This window comes from Triturus cristatus, chromosome 2_2 (assembly GCF_964204655.1).
Source record: "Triturus cristatus chromosome 2_2, aTriCri1.1, whole genome shotgun sequence".
NCBI classification, from domain to species: Eukaryota; Metazoa; Chordata; class Amphibia; order Caudata; family Salamandridae; genus Triturus; species Triturus cristatus.
The window spans coordinates 353,382,374-353,406,534 of NC_140582.1; the positions used below are offsets into that span (position 1 = coordinate 353,382,374).

General features: G+C 53.5%; 1 protein-coding gene across 2 annotated transcripts in view; it reads left to right on the forward strand.

Moving 5' to 3' along the window:
• CENPE (centromere protein E) overlaps positions 1-24,161 on the forward strand; it is a 1,911,253-nt gene that overhangs the window by 1,702,978 nt on the left and 184,114 nt on the right. For both annotated transcript variants that reach the window (XM_085641421.1, XM_085641422.1), the window contains 2 exons: positions 7,646-7,758; positions 8,066-8,163. In XM_085641421.1, coding sequence (XP_085497547.1) covers positions 7,646-7,758; positions 8,066-8,163 — 211 coding nt within the window. The remainder of the gene's footprint in view (positions 1-7,645; positions 7,759-8,065; positions 8,164-24,161) is intronic.

Sequence of the window (24,161 nt, forward strand, 5' to 3'; positions counted from 1 at the left end):
GAGCTTTCAGGCCCATTCCTCGCCAGTGGGAGGCAGAGTTCGCCATCACCTGCTCCACTGGCGTACCATCACTTCGGACAGGTGGGTGCTGCAAATCGTCCGAAGGGGCTACTCCCTCCCCTTCAAGACGACCCCTCCAGCCATGCCACCGCAGCACCACCGTATCTCGGAGGATCATTTGAATCTTCTGCGAGAGGAAGTTTCGGCCCTTTTGGCCAAAGAGGCCGTCGAGCGCGTTCAGAGCCCAGAAGTAGGTCGTGGTTGTTATTCCCACTACTTTCTGGTTCCCAAGAAGGGCAAAGGGGGCCTCCGCCCTATCTTGGACCTCAGGAACGTCAATGCCTTCCTCCGGAAGGAACGGTTCAAAATGTTGACTTTGGCTCAGGTTCTAGCTGCCTCGACCCTGGAGGGTAGCGTTGGACTTGCAGGACGCATATTTCCACATCCCCGTCCTGCCGGCCCACCGGCGTTACCTGCGGTTCACGGTGGGCCAGGAGCACTTTCAGTTCACCGTGCTCCCCTTCGGCCTCACCAGTGCCCCTCGGGTGTTCACGAAAGTGATGGCGGTGGTCGCAGCTCATCTGCGCAGATCAGGGGTTCCAGCCTTCCCCTATCTCGACGACTGGTTGTTGAAGGCGGGCTCGCCCCAGACAGTCGTCTCCCACCTCCAGACTACGGCGGATCTCCTGCATTTGCTGGGGTTTTCCATCAACGTGCCGAAGTCACACCTGAGTCCCTCTCAGAAGCTCCTCTTCATCAGAGCTGTTCTCGAATCGGCGCAGTTCCGGGTCTATCCGCCGGAACAGCGGGTCCGGGATATTCAGGCCCTGATTCCCATCTTTCGGCCTCTATCCTGGTTTTCGGTCAGGCTAGTGTTGCGGCTTCTGGGGCTGATGGCCTCCTGCATCCTACTAGTGCATCACGCCAGGCGGCGCATGCGGGCTCTGCAGTGGGACCTGAAGTTTCAGTGGGCCCAGCATCACGGCAACCTGTCCGACCATGTCTTGATCTCGGAGGGCACTGCACAGCAGTTGCAGTGGTGGCTCACGGACCGCGATTGGGTCACGGGCAAGAGCCTCTCCCTTCCCCAACCGGAGCATGTCGTAGTGATGGATGCGTCCCTCCTGGGATGGGGTGGCCATATGGGAGAGGCGGAGATCAGAGGCCTCTGGTCTCCGGCGGAGTCTCGCCTCCACATCAACCTGTTGGAGTTGAGAGCGATCCGACTTGCACTGAAAGCCTTCCTTCCCTCTGTCAGGGGCAGTGTCGTGCAGGTGTTCACGGACAACACCACCGCCATGTGGTATTGCAACAAACAGGGCGGGGTGGGGTCGTGGACCCTTTGTCAGGAGGCTCTGCGCCTCTGGACGTGGCTGGAACACCAGGGCGTCACCCTAGTGGTTCAACATCTGGCGGGCTCTCTTAACGCCAGAGCAGACGAACTCAGCCGCCGGTGCATGATGGATCACGAATGGCGTCTGCACTCCTTAGTGGCGCAAGGTCTCTTTCAGCAGTGGGGAGAGCCTTGGTTAGATCTATTCGCCACCGAAGAGAACGCGCAATGTCAGCAGTTCTGCGCGTTGGAATTTCCAAGGCGGCACTCGCTCGGCGACGCTTTTCGTCACGAGTGGAGTTGCGGTCTGTTGTACGCCTTTCCGCCTATACCACTTCTGCCCAGAGTGCTGAAGAAGATCAGGCACGACCGGGCCCAAGTCATCTTGGTGGCTCCGGATTGGGCACGAAGGTACTGGTATCCCGAGCTACTCAGTATGTTGACCGATCCTCCGATACGTCTGCCCCTTCGGGAGGATCTTCTGTCGCAGCAGCAGGGGACGGTCCTCCACCCGAACCTGTCCAGCCTCCACCTCCATGCGTGAAGATTGAGCGGCGGCAGTTGATGCCATTTGACTTGCCTCCTGAAGTCTGTGATATCATTCTGGCAGCCAGACGTCCCTCCACAAAGACGGTATACGCCTGCCGGTGGAACAAATTTGTGGCATGGTGCACAGCAAAGGCTGTGGATCCCCTTTCCGCCCCTCTTTCTGAGGATCTCCTCTTTCTTCTTTCTTTGGCCCGGCAGGGCTCTGCCCTGGGCACCTTGAAAGGTTATCTTGCTGCCTTCTCTGCCTTCTTACGGCTTCCTGATCAGCCTTCTCTTTTCAAGTCCCCTGTGGTTCAACGCTTTCTTAAAGGCATTACTCATACGTTCCCTCCTGTTCCTTTTTGTAATGCCTCAGTGGGACTTGAATCTTGTTCTCACATTTCTGATGTGCGCTCCCTTTGAGCCTCTTCACAATTGTCCTCTTCGTCTTCTGACGCTTAAGACTCCTTTCCTGGTAGCCATCACCTCGGCTAGACGGGTGAGTGAGCTCCAGGCTCTATCGTCCAAGCCTCCTTTTCTATCTGTTCATCCAGACAAGGTTGTCCTTCGGCCTCGTCCTTCCTTTCTACCGAAAGTGGTGACTCCCTTTCATCTTGGGCAATCTGTCAACTTGCCCACCTTCTTTCCGCCTCCACATCCTTCCAAAGAGGAAGAGAGGCTCCACCGTCTGGATCCAAAATGTGCGCTCTCCTTTTATTTGGACCGCACAAAACAGTTCCGGGTGGACGACCAACTTTTCGTTGGATACGTGGGTGCTAAGAAGGGAAAAGCTGTGCACAAACGGACCATCTCCCGGTGGGTCGTTTTGTGCATCAAAATCTGTTACTCCTTGGCGAAAAAGGACCCTCCTGTTGGGCTGCACGCCCATTCTACTCGGGCTACAGCGGCTACTACTGCTTTGGGACGAGGAGTCCCTTTGCAGGACATCTGTCAGGCGGCTACGTGGGCATTATTGCCTTGACAGCAAAGTCCGGAGGGATGGCTTCTTTGGCCGTTCTGTCCTCCAGAACTTTCTGGTGTGATCTTGGTTCGCAGACCCACCACCGGGGTTGGTATTGCTTGGGTATCTATTCTAAGGTGAGGAATGTAACTAACGTGTTTCTTTCAGATGAACAAGTTACTTACCTTCGGTAACGATGTATCTGTAAGAAACATTAGTTAGTTAGATTCCTCACCGACCCACCCATCCTCCCCGTTCTGCGAACTGACATCTAGGGTTAAGGTTATCCTTTTCAGGCCCCTAGATTTTATTTTTGGCACCAGTGTCGGTCTCTTGCATGGCTCTGCGTTCCTGGCGCGGAAAGCTATGTACAAGAACTGACGTCAGCGCGTGAGGGCGGCGTCTAAGTACTCCGACGACGTCATTCCGGCGCACGACGCCAACGACGGACGCGGAGCCGCAGACGATGCCTAGCGACGCGCAAGGGGTATTGGTGACGAAAAATCTTCCGGATCCAGTCTGACGCCTGGGGATATTCTAAGGTGAGGAATCTAACTAACTAATGTTTCTTACAGATACATCGTTACCGAAGGTAAGTAACTTGTTCTTTAATCTCCTGGAGGTACACAGTTGTCTCATCTCCTGGAAAGTGAATGCATCATATCTAGAGGGAATCTGTCTAGGATTCTCCTCTCCTGGGGGAGTATCAGTGTGATCTCCATTCAGGGACATGATTCTAGTGAGGGTGTGGTGTGTGCACCTACCTACACTAGTTGTATCTACTAAACCTCTCTTGTAGTTGTAGTCGGGGTGTGCTAGGCCCTTCAAACTACAACAACTAAGTCCAGTAGGACTTAAGTATTTATAATCTATGTTATATGTACCTAACAATATCTTATGTGATCTTTCAATTTAGTATCTCAAGATTACAATGGTATTACAACAGCAAGCTCAGATCCCAACCGCTGCTCACCAATGTGAGAAGTTGGCCTGATATATGATGTCACTAATTCTAGTGTACACCCTGTATCAGTCCAAACAACCCTTATGGTGATTGGTTGTAAAGTCAACCTTATAGACCAGCTATCCTAGTGGTAGCATGGACAAGAGCAGTCTTAGGCTAAACTCTGAATGGCATGTGAAGCCAGCTGTTATACCATATGTAATCCCTTGAATACTAAATGAAAGGACACCACAACAGATATATATAAAAATAGAATGTATTTATTCTAGTCAAACCCTCAGCACTCTTTATGAGATTCGAGGTAAGTACAACACAGTCTTATTTAAGCATACATTAAGCCAACCAGGTAAGTAATACAGTTAGGCCCTAGGGGCCAAGGAAACCATATACTAAGTAAGTGGTATAAGAACCACTGTCACGAACACAGGATAGGCCTAGGCCTAGGGAATCGCTGGGGGCTACACTATACCTCCAAAGGTTAGGAAGTGGGAGGCCCACGGGATTCAGGTGCAGAGTGGAAACACTCACGCGTAATGCGTAAAAGTCGATATAAATGGAAGTTATTAGAAATTAACAGTTTTAGGACACTTCTGGTATAGCTAGGAAGTCGAGACTCAGAAACTAGACCCTTGGATAGTCAATACCCTTGTGAGCACCGAAATGCTCAAGTTACCTAGCCCACGGGCTGCGGGTGCATAGGTGTCAACTTGCGTCGGGTTTGGTCGTTGACTCCTATGGATGCCTGAAGGAAAGTTGCTGACAGGCAGTCAGTGAAGAGTGTCCGGTGGATCCCACGGATGGGATCAAGAAGGAAGGAACCTGCAAGCAGAAGGGACAGAGTCTAGATCACCAGCCAGGAGCCGGGAAGGAACCAGGAAAGAACCAGGCGATGTCGTGAAGATGCAGGTGAAGAGGTGAAGCTTGTCGCAGCAGCCACGGGTACCAGGAGGCGTCGAGGACGACTAGGACCAGGAGGTGAGCTGTCCCACGAAGGCTCTTGCTGTCGGCGGCGTCGAAGTCGAGTCAGGACCCAACAAGCCTTGGCAAGCGGAACTCACGCAGGATGGAGGACTTGATTCTGGTGCAGACCAGGAAGGTCTGGGGTGCTTCTCTTTCACAGAGGAGCGGGTGCCAGTCTGGAGGAGCCGGACCAGCAAGATGAAAGCATAGGTTCGTCGTCGCAGAAGTCACTAGCCAACGGGCCAGCAACCGGACAACACGTCGAGCAACTCAGGTGCAGAAGGGCCCCACGCAGAACACGTGAAGTGTGGGGAGCTGGTCTTCTTTGCAGATGGTGCTCGGGATGGGGGCTTCTCAACCCCAAGCACAGCCTCGAGGGAGCCTCGGAAGTCGCGCTAGTCAGGTACCAGCCACTTTTCCCAAGTCGCCGGTCCCACGTCCCTCGTCGCCTCCATGGGTCTCAGCTTCGCTGGAGATGTGGATCTGGGTCAGAGGTGTCTGGAAGTCTCGGCGCTGGTCAGTCTCTGCAGTCGTCCCTCGTAGGATCAGTCGCAAAGCAAAGCAGCGGTCGCTGGATGGTGCCTGGTTGCCCAGGGTGGTTACTCCTTGGACACAAGGGAGATTTCTTCAGTCTTCTTCCTGAGGTCGAATGTCGAAGGTCCAGTGTTTCTGTACAAGTTGCAGATTCAGGTTAATCTAATTTAGCAGGGCTCAGCTACCTACTGATATACTGGGCTAGTGGGCTGGGCTACCTGCAAGGTCCCTCCTATGGGTGGGACCAGGAAGGGGAGTGGTTACACCCCCTTTCCTTTGTCGAGTTTCGCGCCAGAGCTGGGGCTGGAGTGCCCCAGCGCCGGTTTGAACTGGACTATGCATGGGACACCTTGTGTGCCCCAGGCAGTGTCTAGTTTCATTCAACCCTCCCTGCCCCAATACACTAAATCCTGTCTAGGGTGGTGCTCGCACCTCCCAAGGCAGGAAACCTATTGTCCAAGCCTCCCTTGCTGGAAGGACTCCCAGCAGCAGGAGGTCAGACTTGTGTCTGGGGCAGCAGCATCCATTTTGTGATGCTGGGGCTCTGGTTAACTTTAACCGGGTAAGTAGGTTTCAACATGTCTTCTCCCTCTAGAAGGGAGAGATAATATCCTCATCCCCAGAAATGGGATGGGGGTATTATTCCAAAGTGTTAGACACCTTACACGACATGTTTTAATAAAGCCAAACCATAGTTACCATAACCGTTTAAGATTATAAGGCACTTTAAGAGTATATGGTAGGCTATATCATAGAACAGCTATAAGGACATGGTTCCGGAAGCTGCAGACAGGCTCAGCTCATGCTAGAGCACCATCTCACATGTTACCAAGCACTCTGCCTCCAGGATTGTTAAGGCCTGCCATAGGATTGGCTGATAGGTACACATGTGTCTATATATAAGGTAGGTATAGGAATACTACACCTAAGCAAGGAGTGATTACATGACCTTGCCCCAGCTGAGTTATCAGCCAGTTGTTTCATAATGGAAGGCCAGGCCAGGGGTGGCATAATACATGCTGCAGCCCCTGGTAGGCCTAGGGTACACCTATGCCCTGGGTACCTAAGGTACACTGTACAGGGGCCAATAAGGTGATCCTAACCAATTGGGTTATGCACCTAAAGTACATAGTATAAATTTAGAGAGAGAACAGCAGGGCTGTGGGTCTGATTGGCAGGCCCACAGCCACATCTAAGTCAAAAACCAGTGAAGCAAAAGCAAAAAGTGGGGGTGAGCATAGAAAGCAGACCCTACTCTCCTACACAACGTTTGCCACATAGTTTATCAGGGTGTGAGATGCTGCCTGGAAGTCTGATGCATGTAAGTTTCTCCGCTGAATAAGAGAGTTTTAATCTACTAGAGACTTCTGGAGCGAATGATGCAGGGGTTCTGGCGATGGCTGGGCGCAATCAGGCTTTCCTTTGGTGCACCTTCGGCACGTCCACTGCGCGTCATGGGTGACATGCGGTTTAAATAAGGGCCAGGAGAGCAGCTAGACTGCTTACTCCCGAAACCCTGACCTGAACAGGAAATAGTAGGCTCCCTCGCTCTCTCCACTCAAATGGCAATCACGGCAGTGGAACAGAGAGCGGGCGAATCATAGGGTAGATTAATAGAGTGCTAACTAAAAGGGAAGTAGAACACATTTAAAAATGCCCATTTGAAGTGCATTAGTATTGAATAGTTGAGGCAGCAGAGGTGCTGTTACTTGCCTGCTTGTCCGCTGCGCGTCAGCGGTGACATGCACTTTAAATAAGGGCCGGGAAAGCAGCTAGACCACTGACTCTCGCAACTCTGACCAGAACCGGAAATACTAGGCTCGCTCGCTCTCTCCACTCAAACGGCAATTACCGTGGTGCAACGGAGAGCAGGTGAGTGATAGGGCAGATTGACTGAGTGCCAAATAAATTGTAAGTAGAAAACATTTAAAAATTCCAGTGCAAAGTGCAATAGGATAAATAGTTAAGAGGCAAGAGAGGTGCCACTACTTCCCTGCACGTCCGAAAAGACCAATGAATAAACTAATGGCAGCATGATATGAGCATCTGTATATAGGTCAGTGTCATGTCCACAATCGCAAATGAGACACGTTGCACCACCTTCAAGAGTTTCCAGATTCAATATGGCAGCTGGGATATTCACATCGTGAGGAATATTTGCTTAGAGTATCCACTAGAAAGAGCATTACCGAAAGTGAATAACCTGATCGTTTGAACATTGTCACTTTCAGCTAAGTAACTTTTGATTTATTTTTCCACACTAAATGAGCAAAACATAAGAACAGTCTTTTTATTTGGCAGATTTTGAAGAAGTATTTGTTCATTTATGCTCTCTTTCATTTCTCCTCGCCCCTTGAACCCATAGGTCAAGTTAGAGACTGGTTCTAAACCATACATGGAAGAAATTGATCAGCTCAAAACTCAACTTGTGAAAATGAGTATGGAAAAAACAAAACTGTCTAAATATACAGACCAAGAGTAAGTTTTAGCAGATTTTGTGTAATATACTTTGATATAATTTTATATCATTTTTAATAACACTTCTCAATCTTTTTGTGAAAAGTGGAAAGGTCCTCTGAACCTTTTTTGCTTTGTACATTATAATACAATATATTAATGCTGTATATATTGCTAATACCTGTAATACTGGGTATAATCCCTGTAATATTGAGGAATATGTTAATTATCTTTTCAAGACATATTGATTCATGTATTGGTAATGTTCATTTCAAGTATCCACTTCTAAAGTTATATATGATGTGGTTTGTGTTCTTTCTGTCCACAGACTTACTTTCTTAAAATCATCTGTGGACGATAAAGAGGAACAGATAAGGACATTAAAAGAACAACTGAGGCGGGCACATCAAGACCAAGATACCACAGGTAAGTTAATATGTATTTTGGCTAGTTTCTGTTGTCATGGAAGTGAGAATCTTTCTGGTATTACGCATTGCCACCTTGTGAATGTTTTTAAAATGTTTGCAGGTTGTTTTTTTAAAAAAAATTTTTTTTTTTAAGTAATATTTCTTGCTGTGAAAAGCCATTTAAAACGGTGGCTGTTGCATGACATCAACAAAGGTTCACCCATCCAGTACCATAATATGGACCCATTCCCGGCTAATGGAACTGGGGTTGGGCAGGGAACTATGGAGCGCCCTCTAATTATGGTCTGTAGGAGAGTAGGGTCTGCAATCCTATGATCACCCAGATTTTTTTGCTTTTTGCTTCATTGGTTTACGACTTTCCCTGGCTGTGGGCCTGCCAATCAGACCCACAGCCTAGCTGTTCTCTCTCGAAATTAACACACATGTACATTAGGTGCATCCACTAATTGGAACTGGGCCGCCTTATCAGTCCCTGTATCAGCATACAACAGGTATCCAGGGCATCGGTGTACCCAGGGCCTACCAGGGGCTGCAGCATGTATTATGCCACCCCTGGATGGCCGCCCAAAGCTGACACAACTGGCTGCACGACAGCTGGGGCAAGGTGGTGTAATCACCCGTTGCTGTAGGTGTAGTATTCCTATACCTAACCCTAAGATGGACACATGGATTCCTATCAGTCACTCCTATGGCAGGCCTTATCAATCCTGAAGGCAGAGTGCGGGGAATCATGTGGAATGGTGCTCTGGCGCGAGCTGAGCCCGTCGACGGCTTGCGGAACCAAGTCCTAATAGCCGTTCCATGGTGACGCGTGCCAACTACCTTAAAATGCATTATAATCCTCGCGGTTATTTGCTAACTCTGGCATCGCATCACCCACACATGTCGAGTACGGTGTCATACGAATTGGAATACGAACCCCTCGCCAATTCTGGCGACGGGGTTAGCATTCCCCCCTTTTAGAGGGGCACGACATGGAAGTAACCTTGAACCCCGGTTAAAGTTGACTCAAGCCTCAGCATCACGAAATGGATGCTGCCACCAGACACAAGTCTGACCTCCTGCTGCTGGGAGACCTTCCAGCGAGGGGAGATTGGACAAAGGGTTTCCTGTCGAGGGCAGTGTTAGCACCATCCCAGACAGGGTTTGTGTATCCCAGGTAGGCAGGGCTGAAAGGAAGGTGATTGCAAGTGGCACCCCGGTGCTCACTGTGCATAGCCCGGCTCAAACCAGTTTCGGGGGCAACCCTGCCCCTGAGCTGGGGTGAAGCCGGACAAAGGATAGGGGTGTAACCACCCCCCTCCTTGCCCCACCCATAGGTAGGACCTAGTCACGGGCCAGCCCCTTTTCCTAGAATAAAGGTAGGAGCGAGTCCCCTTCCCAAATTGGATAATTCTGAATCTTGAACTACTTTCCACGAAAGGAACTCTTGACGTTTTCTGAAGACTCTCCCTTGTGGCTAAGGAGTAGCCACCCTGCACCAGCAGGCACCACCTAAGCGCTTGCGGTTTGCTGTACGTCTCTCCCACGGATCAAGACTGCCCAGCTCGACGAGACCCGGGTTCCCTGCCATCTCTGACCTCTACCTACATCGTCAGCCCAGCTGAGATTTGTAGGTGTGACGAGACCTGCGGGACCGGCCATCTTCAGAACCTGCACGCCGCTTATCTAGCACGGCCACCGAGGGACCCCCCGAGTGAGTGTACCTAGGGTTTGAGAAGCCCTAACCCTGAGCAGCTCCAGCACCGAAGTCTGCCTCCCCAGCATCCACGAGATCTGTGTGGGGGCCCTTCCGCTCCTTGCTGTTCACCGCGTTGTCCGGCCACTCGCCGACCGGCTTGTGGCCCTCTTCACGACGCACCCCGACAGCTTTTCATCACTGGTCTGGTTGCTCCAGACTGGCCCTTGCTCCCCTTCAACAGAGGAGTACCTCGGACCCTCCTGGTCCACTCCAGGCGCCATCTTGACTCCACCGCGTGGGCTTGCCACTGCCAAGACCTGCTGCCCCACTCCTGGGCCCAGCATCATCGACAGCAGACACCTTCGTGGGACAGCTCGCCCTCCATCCTGGTCGCCGCCGCGCCTCCTGGTCCGAGGAACAGCCGAGTCCGACGTCAGCCACTCACCTGGTCGAGGTGACTTCATCCGGTACCCTCCTGGTGCCCACACAATCGCTGGCTAGCGGTTGAGAACTGAGTCCCCTCTGCTTTCAGGTTTCCTTCATCACCGATCCAGGCTTGGATCTCGCTGAACATCGACACTGGTCGCCTGCCAGCAACTTCTTCTTTCAGGCTCCTGAGACTACAACGAGGACTCCCGACATCTTGCTGAACCTCACGCAGCCGCAGCCTCTGGGCTAGGTAACTCGAGCATTTCGGTGCTCCATCGCAGGTTCGCCCTACAAGTGTCCAGCTCCTTTTTCGTTTAGTCCCACTGATCGGATCTTTCCGGAATCAGTAACTTTAGACTCTAACCATTCGCATTCCACTGTTAGCGTATATGGTTTCTCGTGCCCCTCGGGCATTTGTGTAAATTGTGCAACTTGAAGTATTTTCATAAGAGTTTTGTAGTGTGCTTAGCTCCCTGACTCATAAAGAGCCAGGGTAGTCTTGTTATAAATAAATATCCTTTATTTTCATAACAACTTGTGTGGTGTCCTTTCACGTGGTGTTCAAAGGGTAAATGTGGTGGTAGAACAGCTGGCTTAACACGCCCTCTAGAGTTTAGCCTAAAGACTGCTCTTGTCCATGCTACTAGGATAGCTGGTCTATAAGGTTGACTTACAACCAATCATCAATAAGGGTCGTTTGGAATGATACACAGTGATCACTAGAATAGTGAGCACTACATATCAGGCCAACTTCTCACAAGGTCCCCCTCCATTCCTGCTTCCACAATTAATGTGTTGGTACTACCAAAAACAAACCAATTCTAGTGTTCAAAAAATTAGTAAATAGATCAGACAGCATCTGGAAAGGTTTCAATAACCTAAGTAATATTGAAAGAAGGGCACTGACTACACTGGGATCAGATGACTTCATCATCAATCATAAAACCAGCTGATAAAGGAGGAGCAATTGTGGTCCTCCCTAAAGGAATGTACCACGATGAGTGTATGAAACTCCTAACTGAGACATGACATTACAAACAACTAAGCAGGGATCCAACTAATGAAATACTAGAGGAAATAACATTTAAAGTGAACGATGGGCTAGGGAATGGTTGGATCACAGAACACAAGGCAGATTTCCTAATCCAGAAAGAACTACTAAATCCTTATTTCTGCATCTTACCCCAGGTGCATAAACAGAAATTTCCTCCCCTAGGGAGACCTATAGTCTCAGGAATAGGCTCCCTTTTGGAGCCCCTCTCAGAAGCTTGCGATTTTTTTTCGGAGACCGCTTGTGAAACAATGCCAACATACTTGCAGGATACTAAGGATTTTTTGAACCTGTTAAACGACTGCCCATTTGACAACTCTAAAGAACTACTCCTTAGCTTTGACCTTGAGTTTCTTTACACAAATATCCCACATCAAGAAACACCTTAGTTTGATTCCTTACCTTAGAATATCCCCAGGCGTCAGGCTGGATCCAGAAAGATTTTTCATCAGCAGTACCCCTGCGTGGCGGTAGGCGTCGTCTGCGGCTCAGCGTCCGTCGTCGGCGTCGTGATCGCCGGGATGACGTCGTCTGAGTACTTAGACGCCGCCCTCGCGCGCTGACATCAGTTCTTCTTTTTTCCGCGCCAGCAAGCGCAGATCCGAGAAGAGCGTACCCTTAGTCATTTTTTGACTAACTTTTTGGACATTTTGTCTATCTTTTTCGAGTCGGCTTCGACTCCTGGTGCCGTTAGGGATGCCCGGGTTCAAGCCGTGTGACGTCTGTCACCGACTGATGTCGGTGACCGACCCCCACCGTCGGTGTCTCTACTGTCTTGGGGCCGACGACGATGACAAGTCGTGCCCCGATGGCCTTGACGTCGAAAGCTAGGCGGGAGCGGTCCCGCAAGCTCCTCGAGATGCGGCGCGGAGCAGACTGCCGGTTGCGGTCCCGGTCGAGGAGGAAGTCGAGGGACCGGTCGCGGAGCCGCAGTCCTCATCGCTCATCGGGATCCAAGTCCTCGCACTCAGGTAAATCGAGACATGGCAAAAAGAATTCGAAGAAGCGACATCTCTCTTCTGACTCCCCTCGCCGGTCGCGCGACTCGGCCGAGGGTTCGGGTGGCACCACCCGTGCGGCTCCGCCAAAGCCGCAGGAGTCTCATCTGGCCCCACACCCTCCGGTCCCTGGGCTTCATGCGACTACGGGTGAGATTCAAGACTTCCTCGTGGCCATGAGGACTCTCTATCCACCGTCGAGGCCTGCCGGCGTGCCTCTGGGCCCCGCAGGTCCGACTGGGTGTTCTAGCGAGCCGGCGGCTTCGGCCCCGGCGCCGTCATCGACTTCGGTCCCGGCGCCGCCGTCGACTTCGGTCCCGACGCCCCAGGGCTGGATCCCGGTCGACGCCAGTTGAACTCACGACTCCTCCGCTGGCGCCAACCCCCATGGTGTCGCTCACGGCGCCGTCCTCGGACGACACCATCCCTAGTTTCAGTCCGGGTCCGGCGTCGGAGCGGCGCCACTCGGCGCCGTCTCCGGCGTCGATGGGTGAGCCTTTCGCCTATGACCCGGCTCCGTCTTTTCTGCCTGATAACCAGGACACGGATGAAGGGGAGGACTGGGAGGGATCTGAGGACCCTCTGGCACAGCAGTGCCAGTTAAGTCAGGACTGAGCAGATGAGCTGGGGGAGGCCAGTGGTCTAGACACTTCGCCTGACACTGGTTTCATCTCTCCTCCTTCCGTGGCTACGGAGGAGGGTGCTACTTATGCTGTGGTGCTGCGCAGGGCGGCCCAGGCCTTGCGCCTGGTGCTCCCTCTTGCGGCCGTGAGGACTACCCTCCTCACTGAGGTGCTTCAACCGCCAGTAAACTCTTCAGAGCCTCTGCTGCAGTTTGAGGCCCTCACCGACGTTCTGATGGGCACCTGGTCCAAGCCCTCCACAGTCTCTCCTGTGGATCAGAACGTAGCCCAGCGCCACCCCCCAGCTCCGGGCGACCCTGCTTTCTGTCCGTACACCCCACCCCTGAGAGTCTGGTTATGCAGGCTTCCACGTCCCAAACCGCCTTCCCGTCCGCACCTCCGGACCAGGAATCCAAAAGAATGGAACAGTTTGGCAAGAAACTGTTTAGCTCACTCAGTCTTGGGTTGTGGTACATTTATACCGCATGCCTTTTGGACCGTTGCACCCACTCTCTGTGGGATACGGTGGTGGAAGTGCTGCCCCAGTGTCCAGAGGAGGCCAGGACACTGCTCGCCCAGGCTCTTGCTGAAGGGCGTGATGCAGCACGGTATTCCATTAGATGTGGGCTTGACACCACGGACTCGCTGGGCAGAGCGATTGCAACGACGGTGGCGATTCGCGTTCACGCCTGGCTGAGGTCCACAAACTTTTCAGGGGATGTCCAGAGCACTCTCATGGACATGCCCTTTGATGGCCGTCGCCTTTTTGGCGACAAAGCAGATAGTGCGCTGGTGCACTTTAAGGACTCCAGGGCTACGGCCAAGTCTTTGGCTCTGTCGGCCCAGCGCCAGCAAACTGCTGCTTTTCGCCCCTTTCGTGGCCAAGGAAGGGCGCCACGCACGTTCTTCCAACCACAAGCCGCAGAACCAACCTCCATGTGGTCGCGGACGTGGATTTTGCCGTGGCGGAGCTGGGGGACAGAGCCGGTCAGTCCACATCTGCTCCTGCAGCATCTGCCTCAAAGCCTTCTTAGTCCAAGCTATCTGTAAGAAACATTAGTTAGTTAGATTCCTCACCTTAGAATATCCCCAGGTGTCAGGCTGGATCCGGAAAGATTTTTGTAGCAATACCCCTTGCGCGTCGCTAGGCGTCGTCTGCGGCTCCGCGTCCGTCGTCGGCGTCGTGCGCCGGAATGACGTCGTCGGAGTACTTAGACGCCGCCCTCGTGCGCTGACGTCAGTTCTTCTGTTTTTCCGCTCCAGTAAGCGCCGATCCGGGAAGAGCTTACCCCTAGTCATTTTTTGACTAACTTTTTTGACTTCTTTTGGTCGATCGACTTGACTCTGGTGCCGGTAGGATGTCTGGTTTCAAAGCCTGTGACACCTGTCATCGCCTGATGTCGGTGACGGATCACCATCGCCGGTGCCTTTATTGCCTGGGGGTCGACCATGACGCGGTGTCGTGCCTCTATTGCCAGGCCTTGACGTCAAAAGCTAGGCGGGAGCGGTCCCGTAAGCTTCTCGAGCTTCATCGCTCGTCGGGGTCTTCGGGTAAGTCGAAGCACTCCAAGAAGTCCAAGAGACGACATCGCTCTTCGGACTCCCCTCGCCGGTCGTGCGACTCGGCTGAGGGTCAGGGTGGTCCCACCCCCGTGGCTCCGTCGGAGCCGCAGGAGCCGCGTCTGTCCCCATACCCGCCGGTCCCTGGGACTGACGCGACTCCAGCGGAGGTCAGTGCCTTCCTCTCGGCCATGAGGGGCCTGGCTCCGCCGTCGACGCCTGTAGGCGTGCCTTCGGGCCCCGCAGGTTCGACTGGGCGACCTCGCATGCCGGCGGCCCCTGCGCCGTCGACGGCTCCGGCCCCGACGCCGCGCAGACACCGGTTCCACCCCTGATGCCGTCCCTGGACGACGTCGTTCCCCAGTTTAGTCCGGGCCCGACGCCGGCGCGGCGCCGTCTGGCGCCGCTGACGGCGCGGCGCCGATTGGTGAACGCTTCATCTACTGCCCGGCTCCGATCATTCCTCCTGTTTATCGGGAATCGGATGACGAGGACTACTGGGAGGGGTCTGAAGACCCTATGGCCGCTCAGGCCCAACTTTCTCAGGACTGGGCAGAGGAATTGGGGGATGCCAGCGGTATGGATACCTCCCCGGACGCTGGTTTCATCTCTCCTCCGACTGTGGCCTCGCAGGAGGGTGCAGCCTTTTCAGTGGTGCTGCGCAAGGCGGCCGAAGCCCCAGGGCTGGAGTTGCCTGCTGTGGCCGTGAGGACTAACGTCCTCACAGAGGTCCTTCAACCGACAGCAAGCTCCACTGAGCCTCTGCTGAAGTTTAATGAGGCCCTCCTTGACGTTCTGCAGGGCACTTGGTCCAAGCCCTCCTGTGAACCGGAACGTTGCCCAGCACCACCGCCCTGCTCCGGGCGACCCCAGTTTCCTCTCCCAACACCCCACCCCGAGAGTCTGGTTATCCAGGCCTCTACCTCCCAATCCTCCTTCCTGTCCACTCCTCCGGATCGGGAATCCAAGAGGTTGGAACAGTTTGGCAAGAAACTGTTCTCGTCCCTGAGTTTGGGGCTGCGGTCTTTAAATACCGCTTGCATTTTGTACCGTTATTCCCACTCTCTGTGGTATACGGTGGCGCTCCATCACGTCGGACAGGTGGGTGCTGCAAATCGTCCGAAGGGGCTACTCCCTCCCCTTCGAGACGACCCCTCCAGCCATGCCGCCGCAGAACCACCGTATGTCGGGGGATCATTTGCATCTTCTACGGGAGGAAGTTTCGGCCCTCTTGGCCAAAGCGGCCGTCGAGCGCGTTCCTGGTCCAGAAGTAGGTCGTGGTTGTTATTCCCACTACTTTCTGGTTCCCAAGAAGGGCAAAGGGGGCCTACGCCCGATCTTGGACCTCAGGAGCGTCAACGCCTTCCTCCGGAAGGACCGGTTCAAGATGCTCACTTTAGCTCAGGTTCTGGCTGCCCTAGACCCTGGAGACTGGATGGTAGCGTTGGACTTGCAGGACGCTTATTTCCACATCCCCTTCCTGCCGGCCCACCGGTGTTACCTGCGGTTCACGGTGGGTCAGGAGCACTTTCAGTTCGGCGTGCTCCCCTTCGGCCTCACCAGTGCCCCTCGGGTGTTCACGAAAGTGATGGCGGTGGTCGCAGCATATCTGCGCCGATCAGGGGTTCCAGTCTTCCCCTATCTCGACGACTGGCTGTTGAAGGAGGGCTCGCCCCAGCAAGTTGTCTCCCACCTCCAGACTGCGGCCGACCTCCTGCACTCGCTGGGGTTCTCCATCAATGTGCCAAAGTCGCACCTGAGTCCCTCCCAGAAGCTCCTTTTCATTGGGGCGGTTCTCGATTCGGCACAGTTCCGGGTCTATCCGCCGGAACAGTGGGTCCGGGACATTCAGGCCCTGATTTCCATCTTCCGGCCTCTGTCCTGGGTTTCGGTCAGGTTGGTGCTGCGGCTTCTTTTGGCTGATGGCCTCCTGCATCCTGTTGGTACCTCACGCCAGGTGGCGGATGCGGGCTCTGCAGTGGGACCTGAAGTTTCAGTGGGCCCAGCATCGAGGCAACCTGTCCGACCATGTCTTGATCTCGGAGTGCACTGCGAACCAGCTGCAGTGGTGGCTCACGAATCGCGATTGGGTCAGCGGCAGATCACTCTCCCTACCCCAACCGGAGCATGTCGTAGTGACGGATGCGTCCCTCCTGGGATGGGGGGGCCATATGGAAGAGGCGGAGATCAGAGGCCTCTGGTCTCCGGCGGAGACTCGGCTCCATATCAACCTATTGGAGCTGAGGGCGATCCGACTTGCACTGAAAGCCTTCCTTCCCTCTGTCCGGGGAAGTGTCGTGCAGGTGTTCACAGACAACATCACCGCCATGTGGTATTGCAACAAACAGGGCGGGGTGGGGTCATGGACTCTTTGTCAGGAGGCTCTCCGCCTCTGGACATGGCTGGAACATCAGGGCATCACCCTGGTGGTTCAACATCTGGCGGGCTCTCTGAACGCCAGAGCAGACAAACTCAGCCGCCGGTGCATGATGGATCACGAATGGCGTCTGAACTCGGACGTGGCGCAAGGTCTCTTTCTGCAGTGGGGAGAGCCTTGGTTAGATCTATTCGCCACGAAGAGAACGCGCAATGTCAGCAGTTCTGCGCGTTGGAATTTCCAAGGCGGCACTGGCTCGGAGACGCTTTTCGTCGCGAGTGGAGTTGCGGTCTGTTGTACGCCTTTCCGCCTATACCACTTCTGCCCAGAGTGCTGAAGAAGATCAGGCGCGACCGGGCCCAAGTCATCTTGGTGGCTCCGGATTGGGCACGAAGGTACTGGTATCCCGAGCTGCTCAGTATGTCCATCGATCCCCCGATACGACTGCCTCTTCAGGAGGACCTTCTGTCGCAGCAGCAGGCGACGGTCCTCCACCCGAACCTGTCCAGCCTCCTCCTCCATGCGTGGAGATTGAGCGGCGACAGTTGATGCCATTTGACTTGCCTCCTGAAGTCTGTGATGTCATTCTGGCAGCCAGGCGTCCCTCCACAAAGACGGTATACGCCTGCCGGTGGAACAAATTTGTGGCATGGTGCACAGCAAAGGCTGTGGATCCCCTTTCTGCCCCTCTTTCTGAGGTTCTCCTCTTTCTTCTTTCTTTGGCCCAGCAGGGCTCTGCTCTGGGCACCTTGAAGGGTTATCTTGCTGCAATCTCTGCTTTCTTAAGGCTTCCTGATCAGCCTTCTCTTTTCAAGTCCCCTGTTGTCTCACTTTTTCTCAAGGGCATTACTCATATGTTCCCTCCTGTTCCCTTCGTAATGCCTCAGTGGGACTTGAACCTTGTTCTCACTTTTCTGATGTGCACTCCCTTTGAGCCCCTTCACAACTGTCCCATTCGTATACTGACTCTGAAAACTGCCTTCCTGGTGGCTATCACCTCCGCTAGGCGGGTGAGTGAGCTCCAGGCTCTGTCAGCTAAGCCTCCCTTCCTTTCGGTTCATCCGGATAAGGTTGTCCTCCGGACACGTCCTTCTTTTCTTCCTAAAGTCGTGACTCCCTTTCACATCGGGCAATCTGTCACGCTGCCCACCTTCTTTCCGCCTCCGCATCCTTCAAAAGATGAAGAGGCTCCACCGTCTGGACCCAAAACGTGCGCTGTCCTTTTATTTGGACCGCTCAAAACAGTTCCGGGTGGACGACCAACTTTTTGTTGGCTATGTAGGTGCGAAGAAGGGTAAAGCTGTGCACAAGCGGACCATCTCGCGATGGGTCGTGTTGTGTATTAAACTCTGCTATTCCTTGGCAAAAAAGGTCCCTCCTGTTGGGCTGAGAGCCCATTCCACATGGGCCACGGCGGCGACTACTGCCCTGGGACGGGGAGTCCCCTTGCAGGACATCTGTCAGGCGGCGAGGTGGGCTTCACTGCACACGTTCGCCAAGCACTTTTGTCTGGACAGCCAAGTCCGGAGAGATGGCCACTTTGGCCGTTCTGTTCTCCAGGACTTTCTGGTGTGATCTTGGTTCGCACGCCCACCTCCGGGGTTGGTATTGCTGTGGTATCTATTCTAAGGTGAGGAATCTAACTAACGTGTTTCTTTCAGATGAACAAGTTACTTACCTTCGGTAACGATGTATCTGTAAGAAACATTAGTTAGTTAGATTCCTCACCGACCCACCCAGCCTCCCCGTTCTGCGAACCGGCATTTAGGGTTAAGGTTCTCCCTTTCAGGGCCCTAGATTTTTTGCCACCAGTGTCGGTCTCTTGCATGGCTCAGCGTCCCTGGCGCGGAGAGCTATGTATAAGAACGGACGCCAGCGCGCGAGGGCGGCGTCTAAGTACTCCGATGTCATTCCGGCGCACGCCGATGACGACGGGCGCGGAGCCGCAGACGACGCCTAGCGACGCGCAAGGGGTATTGCTACAAAAATCTTTCCGGATCCAGCCTGACGCCTGGGGATATTCTAAGGTGAGGAATCTAACTAATGTTTCTTACAGATACATCGTTACCGAAGGTAAGTAACTTGTTCTTCAGGCCCATTACACGCCAGTGGGAGGCAGGGTTCGCCATCACCTGCTCCACTGGTGTAGGAGAGTAGGGTCTGCTATCCTATGGTCACCCCAAATTTTTGCTTTTTGCTTCACTGGTTTTTGACGTATTGAGGCTGTGGGCCTGCTAATCAGACCCCCAGCCTGCTGTTTTCTCTGCTAAATTGACACTATGCACTTTAGGTGCATGACCCATTGGAACTGGATCACCCTGTGAGCCCCTGTACCAGTGTACACTAGGTACCCAGGGCATTGGGGTATCTAAGGCCTACCAGGGGCTGAAGCAAGTATTGTGACACCCCTGTCCTGGCCTAGCAAATTTGACACAACTGGCTGATCACTCAGCTGGGGTAAGTTGGTGTATCCACCTCTTACTTAGGTGTAGTATGCCTATACCTAACCTTAAATGGGACACATGTTAACCTATAAGTCACTCCTATGGCAGGCCTTAACAATCCTGAAGGCAGAGTGCTTGGTTTTATGTGAGATGGTGCTCTGGCATGAGCTGAGCCTGTCTGCAGTGGTCGGAACAACTTCCTTCTACCGTTTCCAGATATTGCCATACCATATACTCTTAAGTGCATTACGAACCTCGCGGTTAAATGCTAACTTTGGTTTGGCTTTATCAAAACATGTCGAGTAAGGTGTCATACGAATTGGAATACTAACCCCTCGCCAATTCTGGCGACGGGGTTAGCATTCCACCCTCCTAGAGGGACACGACATGTACAGAACCTGAAACCCGGGTAAAATCAGACATAGCCTCAGCTCCACAAAATGGACGCTGCCACCACAGACACAAGTCTGCCCTCCTGCTGCTGGGAGTCCTTCCAGCTTGGGAGACGTGGACAAAGGGTTTCCTGCCAGGGGAGGTGCGAGCACCACCCCAGACAGGATTTTGTGTATTGGTCAGGTAGGGCTTGAAAAGAAACAGACATGCCTGAGGCTCACAAGGAGCCTCGGTGCATATGCCAGTTCAAACCGGACCTGGGGCACACAGGATTGGGGGTGTAACCACCCCCCTTCCTGGTCCCACCCTTAGGGAGGGACCTAGCAGGTAGTCCGGCCCCTAGAATCCGCTTAAAGGTAGGAGCTGTGTCCAAAGACTTCAGACATCCTGGAATCAACTTACAACTAAGAAGAAGACGGGAACTTCGACGTTCTGCTGCACAGAAGACTGAAGGAAATCTCCCCTATGGTCAGGGAGTGACCATCTTGCTAACGCAAGCACCATCCAGCGAATCGACGTCTGCTTTGCCGCTGCCTCCCGCCCGAGCCCGAGCCCAGAGACCGACAAGAACTGGACCTCCAGACCTCTCACCGCCCGATCCACAGTCCCTGCAAAGAAGGAACCCGTGGAGGCATCGAGACCCGTGGAGCCAGCCATCTTGGAAGACACTTGACAAGCTGCAAGCGCGACAACAGAGGCTCCCTCCGAGTTGTGCTTTGGGTCCTGAGAAGCCCAACACCCGAGCAGCATCTGTACCAAAGGTGAGCCCTCCAGCATCTCCACGATCTGCGTGGGGCCCCTCCGCACTTTGCGAGTCGACGCGCCTAACCGGTTACTGGTCCGTTGACTAGTGACCATCTTGGCGACCATCTTGAAAAACTACGACACTGGTCTGGTTGCTCCAGACTGGCCCCTGCTTCCCTCCAAAGGAGCAGCCCCTCTGACCTTGCTGGTCAGAGCTAAAAGCTTTCTTCACTTCCTGCGACTCCTGCTTTTGCCAAGGCTTGTTTGCTTCTTCTGAGTCGCCGACAGCGAGAGCCTGCGTGGGACAGCTCGTGAACCGACTCCTGGACGTCGTCGACCTTCAGGGACCACGTGGCTGCAGAGACAAGCTACACCTCTTCACCTGTTTGCACCCGACATCGCCTGGTACCTACCTGGTGCCACGCCGGTCACTGGCTAGTGACTGTGAACACTGTCCCCTCTGCTTACAGGTCTTCTACACTTCCGATCCACCCTTGGATCCACCGCATCTCTTCTGCAGCATCTTTGTCATCAGGCTCCATTGAACAGATAGACGAAACCCGACGCACTTCGAGCCCTATGCACCCGCTTCCTGTGGGTGAGGTAAAGCTGGCACTCCGGTGCACAAGTGTAGAGTAACATCTCTAATGTCTAGGTTTGAAGTCTTGAATTCGTAGTCCAGCCAGAAGACCCTTCTAGCAGTAACTTTTGAACTATTACACACCCATTGAAAACCTATGGGCGCCCGCGTGTAACTTTCCTCACTGCACACGCGACCCGTGGACCTCCTGGTCACTAACTAAAGTTAGCTCCTTGTAGGCCCAGCGATTCTAGAGGCCCTAGGCCTTCTCCCTTTCCTGTTCGTGGTACTTATACCACTATTTTAGTATATGGTTTGAGCGGCCACCAGGGCCTATCCATATAAAGTGCAACTTTCGTATAGTGTGATACTTTCTTGTTTAACGATTTGTGCTCCTGTGCTCATAAAGAGTCTAGGGGATACTTTGAGTAATAAATACATATATATTTTGAATATATATCTGTGTGGTGTCCTTTCATTGGTATAAAGGGGGGGTTACATATGGTAAAACAGCTTGCTTAACATGCCAAAACGAGTTTAGCCTGAAAGACTGCTTAGCCTACGCTACCACTAGGGCAGCTGGTCCGAAAAGGTTGACTTACAACCACACCATAAGGGTTGCTTGGCATGGTACAAGGTGGTCACTTTAATTAGTGAACATCATATACCAGGCCAACTTCTCACAACTGGCGTACCATCACTTCGGACAGGTGGGTGCTGCAAATCGTCCGAAGGGGCATGTCGGGGGATCACTTGCAACTTCTGCAGGAGAAAGTTACGGCCCTCTTGGTCAAGGGGGCCATCAAGCGCGTTCCTGGCCCAGAAGTAGGACGGGGTTGTTACTCCCGCTACTTTCTGGTTCCCAAGAAGGGCAAAGGGGGCTTATGCCCTATCTTGGACCTCAGGAGCGTCATCGCCTTCCTCCGGAAGGAGAAGTTCAAGATGCTGACATTAGCTCAGGTTCTGGCTGCCCTAGACCCTGGAGACTGGATGGTAGCGTTGGACTTGCAGGATGCTTATTTCCACATCCCCGTCCTGCCGGCCCACCGGCGTTACCTGCGGTTCACGGTAGGCCACGAGCACTTTCAGTTTACCGTGCTCCCCTTCGGCCTCACCAGCGCCCCTCGGGTGTTCACGAAAGTGATCGCGGTGGTCGCAGCTTATTTACGCAGATTAGGGGTTCCAGTTTTCCCCTATCTCGACGACTGGTTGTTGAAGGCGGGCTCGCCCCAGGCAGTCGTCTCCAGACTACAGCCGACCTCCTGCATTCGCTGGGGTTGTCCATCAACATGCCGAAGTCACATCTGAGTCCCTCCCAGAAGCTCCTATTCATCGAAGCGGTTCTGGACTCGGCGCAGTTTCGGGTCTATCCTCCCGAACAGCGGTTTCGGGATATTCACGCTCTGATTCCGATCTTTTTGCCTTTTTTCCGAGTTTCGGTCAGGATGGCCCTTCGGCTGCTGGGTCTGATGGCCTCCTGCATCCTGCTGGTACATCACGCCAGGTGGCGGATGCGGGCTCTGCAGTGGGACCTGAAGTTCCAGTGGGCTCAACATCAGGGCAACCTGTCCGACCACGTCCTGATCTCGTAGGGCACTGCAAGACCGTTGCATTGGTGGCTCACGGAACGCGATTGCGGCAGAACCCTCTCCCTACCCCAACCGGAGCACGTAGTGGTGACGGAAGCGTCCCTCCTGGGATGGGGAGGCCACATGGGGAGAGGCAGAGATCAGAGGCCTCTGGTCTCCGGCGGAGTCCTGGCTCCATATCAACCGATCCGGTTTGCACTGAAGGCATTCCTTCCCTGTGTCCGGGGAACTGTAGTGCAGGTGTTCACGGACAACACCACCGCCATGTGGTATTGCAACAAACAGGGCGGGGTAGCTTCGTGGACCCTTTGTCAGGAGGCTCTGCGCCTCTGGACATGGCATGAACATCAGGGTATCACCCTGGTGGTTCAACACCTGGTGGGCTCTCTGAACGCCAGGGCGGACAAACTCAGCCGTCAGTGCATGATGGATCACGAGTGGCGTCTGAACTCGGACGTGGCGCAAGGTCTCTTTCGGCAGTGGGGAGAGCCTTGGTTAGATTATTCGCCGCCGAAGAGAACGTGCAATGTCAACAGTTCTGCATGTTGGAATTTCCAAGGCGGCACTCGCTCGGAGACACTTTTCATCACCAGTGGATTTGCGGTCTGTTATACGCCTTTCCGCCTATACCACTTCTGCCCAGGGTGCTGAAGATCAGGCGCTACCGGGCCCAAGTCATCCTTGTGGCTCCGGATTGGGCACAAAGAGATTGGTATCCCGAGCTACTCAATCTGTCAATCGCTCTCCTGATTCGACTGCCTCTTTAGGAGGACCTTCTTTCGCAGCAGCAGGGGACGGTCCTCCACCTGAACCTGTCCAACCTCCACCTCCATGCGTGGAGATTGAGCGGCGGCAGTTGATGCCATTTGTCTTGCCTCCTGCAGTCTGTGATGTCCTTCTGGCAGCCAGGCGTCCTTCCACTAAAACGGTATACGCCTGCAGGTGGAACAAATTTGTGGCATGATGCACAGCAAAGGCTGTGGCTCCCCTTTCCGCCCCACTTTCTGAGGTTCTCCTCTTTGTTCTTTACCTGGTCCAGCAGGGCTCTGCTCTGGGCACCATCAAGGGCTATCTTTCAGCGGTTTCAGCCTTCTTGATGCTTCCTGATCAGCCTTCTCTTTTCAAGTCCCCCTGTTATAAATAGATTCTTGAAAGGCATTACTCACATGGTTCCTCCTGTTCCCTTTGTAATGCCTCAGTAAGACTTGAATCTGGTGTTAACTTATCTGATGTGTGCTCCCTTTGAGCCACTTCATAACTGTCCTCTTTGTCTTCTGACTCTCAAGACTGCTTTCCTGGTTGCCATCACCTCTGCCAGAAGAGTGAGTGAGCTCCAGGCTCTTTCTTCTAAACCTCCTTTCCTTTCTGTTCATCCAGACAAGGTGGTTTTAAGGACCCATCCTTCTTTCTTGCCAAAGGTTGTCACGCCCTTCCACATCGGGCAGACATTCACTTTGCCTACCTTCTTTCCGCCTCCGCATCCCTCAAAAGTGGAAGAGAGGCTCCACCGTCTGGACCCAAAATGTG